This window comes from Harpia harpyja, chromosome 8 (assembly GCF_026419915.1).
Source record: "Harpia harpyja isolate bHarHar1 chromosome 8, bHarHar1 primary haplotype, whole genome shotgun sequence".
Classification (NCBI taxonomy): Eukaryota; Metazoa; Chordata; class Aves; order Accipitriformes; family Accipitridae; genus Harpia; species Harpia harpyja.
The window spans coordinates 28645983-28658336 of NC_068947.1; the positions used below are offsets into that span (position 1 = coordinate 28645983).

Genomic DNA, 12354 nt, shown 5'->3' on the forward strand with positions numbered 1-12354 from the left:
GAAAATATAAAACGAGCATACATTTCATAATATCTTCTCTGGTTAGTTCTCCAGATATGTGGTCAAAGAACCATGTTTTACACAAATTAAATTTGTACTGTTGAATTATTGTTCAGTGCTGAACACATTGCTGAACTATGGCACAGTACTAAACAACTCATTTGCCAGCATTTCCTATATATATAAAATTATTTTTAAAGAATCTTTTTAAGCAGAATTATGAAAGACATGGCTTTCACTGTTGCCCTCATAACTGCACTTGTGAAGAATTACCAAAAAAAACCCGTATAAGCAGTAAATCTGAAGGCAGTATTTTACATTAATTTTCACTTAAAAATATCAAATGACAAGAAATAGTTCAAATCCAGTGACCAACCTTACATTTCTGTGGTCTTGCTTATTCTTTATCTGAGACATAATCTTAAGTTCTTCCTTTCTGAAGAGATGTCTTTTCTTTATATTTGCATATCTTGTGTACGAATATGACTGTTCAGGAATGTTGTAAAAACCTATGTCAATGAAGTTTTATGATGTAATTAATTTACAAGCATCTCCTATAAATATCTGTTCATGTGGATTATTACCGTCCTTTTCAGGTTGTGTCTTTTGTCAGTCCTTAATTCACACAAGCTTTCAAGACAGAAATGAAACTGAAAAAATCATCTGATACGAAATATGTTCCTATTAGTTACTACGAAATTTTGTTTGCTTCTCTGCTTGCAATTTTTGTGTGTGTTTGTGTTGGACTGATTGTACTTTCATGGTTATCAATCCAGGAGTTAGAACGAGGTAAGTAGCCAACCTTTAACCTTTTCAGGAATTCTTCAGTAGGTGTTCAGACTTTGAAGCCAGTGGTGTTGTCATTGTAAGTATATTTCATATTTCATGCTATGCTTTTAATGCTGGGGGGGGACGGTTTGGGGGGGGGGGTGTGATTAAGTTTTCCTCTTCTCCTCCCCTCGAAATTGATGTGAACAAAACAGGCAAAAATACAAGCACTTGAAGCATGTCCTGAAGCCTTAGAAATAAATTTTCATGGTTTAGAATTTGGGAGAAGTCCCTGGAATGCAATCCAAGCTATAAAGCTTTGGTTATTCAATTGCATTCATCAACTAGAGAAGGTAATATGGCAAATTGTGGATTTTTGCTTTTTTTTCCACATATGAGGTTTGACTCAGAAAGACATTGATAATCCTCTGAAGTCTGTGGGGAGCTTTAGGTGTCCTACATTTCTTGGAACCTTTTCATTTTTATTAAAAAAAAAATATTTTAAAGTAATTTATTGGTGTGAAAGAGATCCTGCATTAGACAGACAGCCCCCAGCCCTATGTAAAGTTAAGGTAAAGTCATTCTTAATATTTAGCCAATGCTCACAATGTGATAGAATCAAGCTACTGATACACAAAGTAAGCTAAATTTAAAAAACAACATAGGATGATTTTCAAATGGAACTGAAATTTTGGGTTAAAGGTCTTGTGGATATATGTTAACTGTGGCCTGGTAAGGCCACACCTGGAGTACTGTGTCCAGTTCTGGGCTCCCCAGTACATCTAGATTTTAGATTGGAAGGAAATGTATTTAGGTCTATGGAGCCCTCACAGCTAGTAGCAAAAAGATGTTTTGAAATGGGGTGAATAAAACAGGTTAGGCAAAAGGTTAAAGAAATAAGTTTTTTCATTATAGTGATTTTTTTAGCTGAAAAAATAATTCTGGTACATTGAAATTTTTGGTGCCTTCATTAACCAAAAGTCCATACTATGTCATACTGAAGCACGTGAAGACTAAACTAGCTGTAAGCCATACTTAAAAAAAACCCCTGTTTTGTCAGAATATTCATGTCTATTCCTTTAGTTGCTATTGTTTTTCATTCCAGATTTTAAAACTTGTTCTCCCTACTAACTTTCTTCCTAACTTTCTTTCCCTTTTACCAGAATACTATCATATTCCAGTAGAATAAAATGAGCTTAAAGGTAGTGATGGTGTATTATTGCATCTAGACACAGGCTTTAAATTAATGACTTAGGTTTTAGAAGATGAATAGGCAAGAATTTAATCATGTACAAATAATAATTATAAAAGATTTTTAAAAATTATATTTGACATATATAACAAAAAAAAAAGCCCTTTGCTATTTAGAAACATTTGTTTAAACAGATTTGCCATTGTTGTAAGGATAAATGGCCTTCAAAGAAGCTCAAAGTAGTCTGCTGTTACTAGTTGATAGTAGCAAATTGGTGTCCCTAGGCTGTGCCTTCCATCACAAGCCGTTTATTATAGTATTTATTAGTTAACTGCTTTTGTCTTGAAACTCCTTTTGGATGTTAATGCCTTCAAACACAAATTAAAAATACCACTAGTACTGTAACTGGTAAGCAAAAGGCATTTTCTATCAATCATCAGCCACATTAATTCAGGTTTTATCTGAAAATTTCCAGTGTGTTACACAGTGAGAAAGTATTTTTAATGTATAATGAATTGCTTTATGCATACGTCATATGCTGTAACATATTAAAAACCAAGACTGAATTTGCAGTAAGGACCAGTTATCTGGTTTCTTCATAAATCCTGCCAGCATTTAATGCATGTATTGGTAAGAAAGGTCAGGTCAAAAATAGTTTAATTAGTCTGACACTAGTGTTTCCAGTGCTGTTATCAAAACCAGTGTACATTTATATAAAAAGTGCACAGCATTTAATACAGAAAGTGTAAAGTAGTAATTCTTAATATTTTTAATCCAGAACACACAAAAAAATCAAAATTCACTAACTGTTATTCTTCCCATGTATTTTTGTCCCTTGTGTTAAACATAACTGGACATACCATTGTGCCCTTTATCCATTCACAGTGCTGCTGGAAAACAGCATTTTAACAGAATTGAAAGTAATGAGAACCAAGGACAAATAGTATTCATAAAATATGTTCACAGTTGTAACTATTGTAAACATTGAAAAATGTCTATCACTTTTAAAATCAGCTTAAGCAAAATATCTCTGATTACAAAGCAGAACAGAAAGCTAACAGTTATTGTTTTGATGATCTGTGTGGAGTAAAAGCTAATGTAATGTTTTTCATTTTTTTCTATATAATTCAAAACATTGAATTTTATTTTTAATTATGCAGCTGAAGCAGATGGGAATACTCATGGTTACATGGGAACATTTGAAATACTCTCTGGGACATCATTCACTCCTGCTTTGCAAAACAGATCATCAACTGATTTCAAAGTCCTTGCCTTTGACGTTGAACAATTGGTAAGAACCTATTGGGCTCTGGTTAATTCAAGACTATTTGGTAGGTACATTAATTCCCTAACACAACCTGCTGTTGATGGCTTTTTCCTCTCCCCAAAATGAGATATTTCAGGTCCTAAGCCTGGTCAGAACTCAATATATTTCTTATTTGTGAAAATCAGTGAAAGATCAAAGAAAAAGTTTGCTTCTGTAGTCTAGATTTGGGAAGGAAAAATTATTTAGCATTAAAACCATGAATGCAGTGTACAACTGGGTGTATTTTTAATTACTGTATTTGTTCAAGATTTCTCTTTTCCATATAGATACAAAAAGTTTTTCAAGAAAGTGATCTGAAAAATGAATTTGAGAGATGTGAAATTTCCCAGTTCAAGTAGGTACAATTTAATTAAACTTTGCAAATAAAGGTCAGAAGTCTTCGCTTAGCTATTTCTCTCAGTAGTACTTACCAATACCTTGCTTTCCAAGAGATCCTTGGGAACATCCTATATTATTCCTTTCATGTCTTATCCCTTCCAAGTACTGCTGTGGGAAGTTTGACACCAATGTGTTTCCTGGGGCAAACTTCCTTCTCAGACTCCTATAATAAGTCCATGCCTGGACCAAACCAGTAAGGCTGAGCCCTAAGACCAACTCACAGAACCTCTATATTTTAAAGAATTGCTAATTTATTTTTTTCCCCCCAAGGTTTATTAGTTGTGCTATGTTTGCAGGGTTGCTGGCCCTTGCCATCTAGAAGAAAGTTCAGGTTAGAGATCTGCTGGCATAAGCTCAGATGAATGGAAATACACTCCTATGTCCCTATGGACATGGATTCACTTAACTTACTTTCCTTAGGGTGTTAGCAAGCGAGGCTGTCATTTGACACCAGGTAAAGCTGCACCCTGTGTGTCCTGAAGAGTCCATAAAAAAGGTCCAGTAAGACCTGCTTCATTTATTGAAGCTTGTTTGACCTCATTTTTCAATATCCTGTTATGTTGGTTGTCCTACTGAAGGCCAGCTGGCAAAAAAGTCCAGTATATGCAGAGGTCTGTAGTGTTAATTCCATCTGCACTGTTCTTAATAAGGTCCTGATTCAGTAAAACACATGTAATACTCTCTCCCATTATTAAACAGTTTCAGAAAACGCTTCCTATGCAGAACATTATAAACTCAAGGGGAATCATGTGCTTTTGTGTTGTGCTTTGTTTTATTGTTGGGTTTTTTCTACAGGAAATCTGAAGATGGCCGTGAAAGATTCAAGAAGTCAGAAACTGGGTAATTGCATATGACAAAGTTTACTTAAAATATGGGCAAGAGGCAATGATGCTATTAATTTAGAAACTTCTTCAGTGGACAGTGAATAGATGAAAAAAGACATCTTTAGAGATTGGATAAGGCCTTCTAAAGAGCATATAAAGCTTCAAGACCTATCTTTCCTCCAAAAACATCCTGTAGGATTAGAAGAAAAAAAATGTAATAGTCCCTGGGACTATCGAGTTAGAAAGAAAAATGGGAAAGGTAAGGACAGTGAAGTAGGTAGGAAACTACCTAGAAAGGAAAGGATATCAGTTTGTGCTGAGCTTGCTTGTAGAAAGCTGCTTAGACTGGGGGGCAGATCTCACATTATCATTAGGAATGTGGGCTTTAAATAAAGAATGGTCTGATGACACACTATGATAGGCAAGAACAAAACAGAGGACAAAAGATTAACACCCTAGTAGAACTGGAAGACTTTGAGAAATGAATGACGTAATTAGTTGTCTTACAGGTGAGACCACAAAATTAAAGAAAAGTGCACATTACGTGATGACAGATGATGCAATTCTGTGATACCAGCTGTTCTTGTGATATAAATGTTGTCTGTAAATACATAAAGTGGATAAATATTCAGAGGAGACAGTTCATTTGAATGACCATGCTTGCAAAAGAAAAATGGATATTAGCAAGCTGTGAATACATGCATGTTGAAAATGGGAAGCAGATTTGAATTAGAGCAATCTTTTGATTGGAATAGTGAGGGCATAAACCTAATTAGCTAGAAAGGTGGAGGATGATCACTTTATGAAGGATTTTATAACATCAAGGGAATGGAGTACACAGTGGTAGGAGTAGGTCACTTCCAGGTTTTTGTCCTCGTGAAGGTAGATACAGTCAGCACAATTTGGTTTCTGCACATAGAATGGGACTATTCTCATCAAAATCTGGGCATCAAAGAGGAGACATCTAGTCTTGATGTCTTGAGCTAGTTGCTCAAGACTCTCTTTGTAAGTGATGGGTTTTTAGAGTTTTCTCATCTGGTCAGTTTAGATGCCTTTTTTAGGGGGAGATCAATTATGCCAAAGAACTGCTTATGTCTTTCCATCGACTGCAATAGGAATCTAGGTATCTGCACTGTAAACATCTATATTTGGTAAAACCAATTCCACCTCTGTATCTTGACACAAATACCACAGAAGTCACAGAAAAACCTGATGTCAATGAATGTTGGATCTGGCTTTTAATACATCAGTAAGGATCTGCCTTCATTTCTGCTTTGAAATAATAATTGAAATATTACTTTGTCTCAGAAACTATTTTCTAGTTGACTCTTTTCATTTAAAAAGTGTTTACCCCTTTGGGCAATCTCCTTGTTATTTCACCCTTGAAACTCTGCTGAGTCACAAGGATAGCAATAAAAGCTTTTGTTTGCTCAGCATGGCCCAGAGGTTATCAGAAACATGTAAGAAATTAAAGAGAGTTTTTCCATATATTGCAAATTGCAAACTAAGCTTAGCAAAATGGCAGGATTAATCACCCCTTATCAAAAAGCACTGCTGAGTCAGTTGCAATTGGGTAGTATAAATGCTTAAGAATAAAAAAGTTTGAACCTAAATTTAAGTATGGAGAAAAACTTTAGCAAGCATCATACTTTGATGCTACCTTAATCTAGCTACAAGTATAAAACTTCATAATAGTATCTAGAAGGGACGGCAGAGAGCAAACAGAAAACACTCTGGAAAAAATTTGGGCCCCGTAGAAGTTAAATGTGGTTTAACCACTGATTTCAAAATATCTGTGCTTGCAGCCATTACTGTTTCCTTATGAGAATCCAGGCAATCACACAGCAGATACTCACAGATGCAGAATCCACAGATTCTTTGCTTTATAAAAGTGATCACTTCGTATTATATTTTTATAACATGAATATATTACATAATTTTCATAACACTTCAAGGTTCACAATCAATATTTTAGGGCTTAAACTAGGAGACCTGTTGAATAACAATAAGCCTACTTCTCCTTTAGTTTATTCAAATTCAGCTCCACTGCAGCAATTTATATGAATGTTGTTTTGGTTTTTTCCCACAGTGAAAATAAGAGTAGATAAAGAAAAAAAACCCTGTTTCTCCAAGGTTCAAACCAACCTGATAATTAAGAGGTGTTCCTTTATGTGTCGTCTTTGCCAGCCAACACTTAAAGAAACTCTGACTTTGCAAATGAACCCTTGTTGGAATGAAATACTGTCTAGATGATAAGTCATATAGCAAATTTACTTCATTAGCTTGTATAACTAATCAACTTCTCTGTTTTGTATTGCTAGTGTTGTTGTGATCTTCAGCCTTTATTTTACCCAGATGGTAACAGTTGAGAAAATAAAAAATGAGCTGGTTTTGGGTTTCAACACAAATAAAACTAATCTTACCCAGACTTTGAAAATTGATGTGAACAGCATACAAGTCACAGGTAATGCTAGTAAACATTTTTTCTCTGTAGAAACCCTTGAGAACTACAGGTAACATAAATGAAAACTTTGGCTCCTAAGGGAAAACTTTAGCAAAGGGATTGTTACTTATGCTTATGGGTACCCTCCTTTCCCATTACAGAACTTTCAGTAGCAGCTGAAAGAACCATTTACAACCTTGTCAACTAGTAAGTATGAGTCAGCATTGTGTGTTCACTAAGCAGGGAGTAAAGGACAAAGTTGTGATTTCCCAGTGAAAACCACTCAATTTCATGTTTTTTATGTAGCATAACATTTCTAATTTCGTTATCCCTCAAATTAAAGCAATTAAGCCCCAACTGTGTTGTCTCATAAGTAAATGCAATTACCATTTTGTTTTGCTAAAGAATAAGGAAAAGGGCTCAGCCTCACAGTGAGTGAAGACTTATTTATTGAAAAGATTTCAGTAAGAACAACAAACTGAATACAGAGTGTGGCTTCTGGAGAAGTATGCCCAAGGAACTGACTTCATATTCCTCTAAAGCTTAGGTAAAGTGTAAATGGGAAAAAAAGGCGTGTGGCTTTAAAGATTAGGTAGTTTTAAGTTCTGCAAATATATAAATATAGTGATTTTATGTAAGTACTAGAAAATTTATCAAAGCCTAAATGGAAGCCCAAAGAGATCAATGGAAATCCTTGTTTTTACCTCAATAAGCTTCAAAACAGACCTTCACTGAGAGTGAGGATAAAAAGTAATTTGAATCCTTTGAAGTGGAAGTTGATTAGCTGACATTTGAAGACCTGCTGGAGATACTATTAAGTAGCAACTGATTGCTTTAAGAGGAGTGGGACATCTGGTGTGCAATGTCTCTTACTCTATTCTAAAAGGTACATTTTTTGCTAAGTACTTCAGGTATTCAAAGGCTAAATTCAGAGTCTTGACATCTTTATTTCTCTTCACTACTTGCACCACATATAAGGAGTTGTTCTAAATAACTGCACATCACTGTGGAAAGTGATTGCTCATTATACTTCAAAAATGTCACCAAAGAAAATTATGAAGAGCTTTTTAAAAGGTTGTATATCTATTGATGAACTTTGAAGTAGTCAAACTTTTCTTGCTGTGGATCATTAAAATGCCTCTTTTCACATGAGATACCATCTGTCCATTCCATCAGGAGTGCTTCAATAAAATAACAACTGTAACTAATTAGCGATCATAATCATATATGGCACTTTTGCATCCTATATCTCAGTATGTTCTGCAAGAGAAGTCCTATTCCTATTTCAGAGGGGGAGGCAACTACAACACAGGTGTGACTAACTTGAAATCATAGTTTTCACAGTGATTAGAAGTAACTCATTTTCTTGCGAATTATCCCAGGTTATTTTTAACTCATTTATCTGATCTAAATACTGTTCTATAAGACGCAGGTCCTCTGAAAATCTCCATAGTATAAAAAGTGTCAAGACAGAGATTTCCCAGATGAAGATATTTTATATGCAATACAATGAATGGGGATTGAGGATTGAAAGGGATTAATATAGACCTTTCCTCCTTAGGAAGATCATAGAGTTTGAGAAAAGGCTGGGAACAGGGTGAGATGTTCCAAGGGAAGGAAGCAGGACACTGCTAGTGATTTAAAGAGAAGTAGTCACAGCTGATTTTTTTTTTATTTAAACTTTCTTTCTCTGAGTTGTGTAAAACTAGATATTGTGCTATAAAAGGAGTTTATAATGAACTTGGTTTCTTCCAGTAGCTGCTGAAAATCTTACTACAATGATGCCTTTAACTTCACCAGGTCAGTATCTTTCATAAAACAGAAACTATTTTTTTTTACCAATACATGAAGAAACATAAGACTTGCTGTTCAGGTAGTATAATGTAGTAACGCTGCCTTAGCTGTAATTGGGGCTTGACTTCTAGGGTCCATTCAGTGATAGTTAGCTGCCCTTCATTGTTTCTGACCATTTGAGCAAGCAGTGATCTGAAGTCTGTACAAAAGCTCTAAGACCTTAATTAGTGAATCAAAACAGAAGCTGAGTCTCCATCAGCCAGCTGAGTGGCAAGCTGAAGTTTTCACAGATTTAGGCAGGTAGATGAGGCTGGGGAGTCCTACTCTCATGCTGTGGTTACCAGTATACTGAGCAATGTTGATTGATAGACTTTCCTTCCACTATCACTGGAAGTCTTAGGATGATAGGGTATGAAGCAGACACAACTCCTTGGTCTCACAAATTCACTGACTACAAACCTGCCAAAAGTCAGTCAGAGCACTGAATAATACAGCAGGTGCTTTGTAGCACTAGATGCAGGTAGAGTTGTTGCATACAAACTGCATACAAATTATCACATACAATTCTCCAGGGCAGGGTATCAGACCAGGAGCTTCGTGCAATTTATGTGAGCTAAAGAAAGGCACCTATGAATATAGGAGCCAAGTATTTACTGGTAGTCTAATTACAGCCATAACAATGAAAGTGTTGTATTAGTCTAGTTACAGGCCAACTAACGCGTATAGTCCAAAGTGTACAACTACTACAGCTTATTCCCAATGATACAGTTAAAACTGCTAACACACAAATTTTCTCTTATCTATCCATTCCTCTGGTATGCTATCTCAATGCTCCTCTGAGTCCTAAGTTCAATGGTGCTAATCATCCTCAAGAAGAAATGGGGAGGTGCAGGTGTGGTGGCAGGGGAAGGGAGTTGGGAGTTGTCAGCACCCCAGGCTGGAATGGAATAATATTCTTGGTCTGGATTCCTTCCCACTTGGTCCTGGGTCTGCTTGGGGTCATTTTTGTATGTTTGCTAACAGTGTCTGCCTCCTTGCTCTTTCTGTTTCAGTCCAAATCCCACGATATACCCAAGTTTTACCATACATGGTATGTTTACATCTGCTGGATGCTTGGGTTTTGGCTCTGTTGACACTAAAACCATCCTCACCCACCTCACACGTTACTTTAGTGAGATCACACAGTAATTGACCATTTGTGATTTGTGCTTATACCACTCATGCCTCTGTCACTGTCCTGTGCTTTTCCTCTCATGGCTTTTGCTGTCAACTTGTGCATGCACTTTTGGAAGTGCCTGTAACAATCCCAATTTTTTTCAACAGTCTTCAAGACACAGCTTCCTGATAATTGTTTCACTAGAACTGCTTGCTCATGCATGCACCCATGTTTTAGGTCTTTGAATGTTTCATTCCTTCCAAAATAGTGATCCTTTAGGAAATATGTAGACAGATATGTAGGTAGATACATATGTATATAACACTTTGGAAATTACTGTGAAGGTATGAATGAAGCTTCCTTCTTTGAATGTAGCTGTGTGAGAGCAACAGTCCATCCAGCTGCACCCTTCCTACACCTTCTGCTGGGCTCTCCTCCCTCTGTCTGAGGAACTGTGTCTTTAAATTTGCTGACATAGAATGGTGCGTAATCCATTTAATGCAAAATGCCCTAGCTTAGCTTAATAGTGTTTGCTAAATAAGCATGTTTTGATAGAAAATTGGTAGGAAGTCCTCATGCAAGTTTGTGCACTAGTAAGTCTGAGAGAGCAGGAACATCTAACAAAAGTAAGTCTGTGTTGGCCAATGATCAGCAACTTCTGCCAGCAAAACTGATAGATGACAAACTATAGAGAAGGCAAGAAGGCCTTACTGCATCTTATACTTTATTCCTTCTGGCCCTTCATCTTATAAACTAAGGGAGAGGATCCATTAACTGTAGTGACATGGGGATCTTTTTCAGCTGAGGACATCATCATCCTACTCACATATTTGAGTCTTAATCTAGAAAGTAAAAATAGTAAACAGGGATGGTAATGCAAATTCAAAGTGGAAAAAAAAGACTATTTGGGAGCTGGAAACACCAGGGCCATCCTCAGTGATTTTTATTAAAATCACATCTAAGTAGAAGCTGTGTTGGAGCAATCACAAATAAGCATTCCGTTTTTCCAGAATGTTTTGCAGTTTACTATCACTAATACAAATCTACTTATGTACCTAGGCATTTGTTCATATGTAAATATGTATACATACAGGTATGTATGTATGCCTGTATGTAAATATACAAATACTAGATAGATTTGAGGCTTCTCTCCTCACACTGTGATAACTGATTTGTTTAGCAATCTTATTTATAAGAAAATGTACATACACATTATAGTACTAATATTAAAGTTGTCATAACTTATCCTGTTTCAACAGATCCCGTGACTCTAATTACAAGCTCTCTGACACCAACTTCAGGTCAGAACTTTTCCCTACCAGGGAAAGACAAGTATTGCTGTTATTTTAATGGGAAAAAAAACCCCAAAAGTCTTTTGAAGTTATTGAAAAGCATGTTACTAGTGCTAAAAGAATGAGATTTAAAATACACTTGGGTTCCACATTATTTTTCTTATGTTTATTGTGACATTTGACTTTTAGGATCAAGCCACTCAAGCTGGTGTTACCATATCATTACCTAAGCTGGGGTGTGTGGATACAGCAAATAATGCAGATATAAGAGCAGACTAGCTGCCACTTAGTTCTGCCCAAGCAACTGCAGAGGTGCTACCAGAGAGCAAGAAGTAGAGTTCTAACTTTGGGTTGTGTTTGCCCAGGTTCAGGACAACTCACCACAAGCAAGTTCTCAACAACTGTAGGTAGGTAACTACGGACAGGGAGAAGCAGGGAGTTTATATGAAACAGTCTGAGATCTCAGAATTACGCTGTTTGCCTATGGCCTCTTCTCACGTCATTCAATTCTCACATTCCATTCCTACAAATACATGATATGCGGGTTTGATTTGACCAAGGAGACCTCTTCAAGAAGAAGGGACTTCTAAGACTGTACATTCTACAAAAATGGTATATGTGTTGTGTATATTGATGTATATATTGACACTCCTACTGACTGCTCATTTTTGTTTCCTATTATTTCTTCGGGCTCTTTGGGAAAAAAAAAAAAAAACAAAAAAACCAACCCTGTTAGCAAACTCTCACATGACTTCCAATGGACAGAAAGCCAAAGCTGTCTGAATCTTTGAAAACGTCCCCTAGCCTTATTAAATGGTGAAATATATATGACATTTATAAGCATTTTCAAATGGGTCTAATGTATTTACTGCCATTTTTTAGCTGAGTATAGCAATTACATTGCAATTTAGGGTAATTTGCTGTTTAAAAACAGTCAAAATGTTTTACTAGAAAATGTTAATTTCTTTCTATCCAGTAGGTGGCAATGCTGTTTAGTTTTCTGAGTGAAGACTAAACCTAAAATTGATCATGTCGTATGTAAACAATGTTTTCTTGCTTGGGCTCTGTGCAACACATATTCCTAGATTATTGGTTGGGGTTTTGTTCTGGGTCTAGAACGCACAGTTTCGTCTTTGCTCATCTGTGGCCATTCATTGGCACTGTTTCACTTCCAACACTT

The 12354-nt window shown here is 36.1% G+C and overlaps 1 protein-coding gene across 1 annotated transcript in view; it reads left to right on the top strand.

The window, feature by feature from the left end:
• The first annotated feature begins 644 nt into the window (after positions 1-644).
• Positions 645-12354, top strand: part of TMPRSS15 (transmembrane serine protease 15) — a 58725-nt gene continuing 47015 nt past the window's right edge. The window contains exons 1-8 of the mRNA XM_052794820.1: positions 645-789; positions 3121-3251; positions 3554-3621; positions 4461-4505; positions 6811-6953; positions 8688-8732; positions 11142-11146; positions 11485-11581. Of these exons, the coding sequence (XP_052650780.1) occupies positions 645-789; positions 3121-3251; positions 3554-3621; positions 4461-4505; positions 6811-6953; positions 8688-8732; positions 11142-11146; positions 11485-11581 (679 nt within the window). The remainder of the gene's footprint in view (positions 790-3120; positions 3252-3553; positions 3622-4460; positions 4506-6810; positions 6954-8687; positions 8733-11141; positions 11147-11484; positions 11582-12354) is intronic.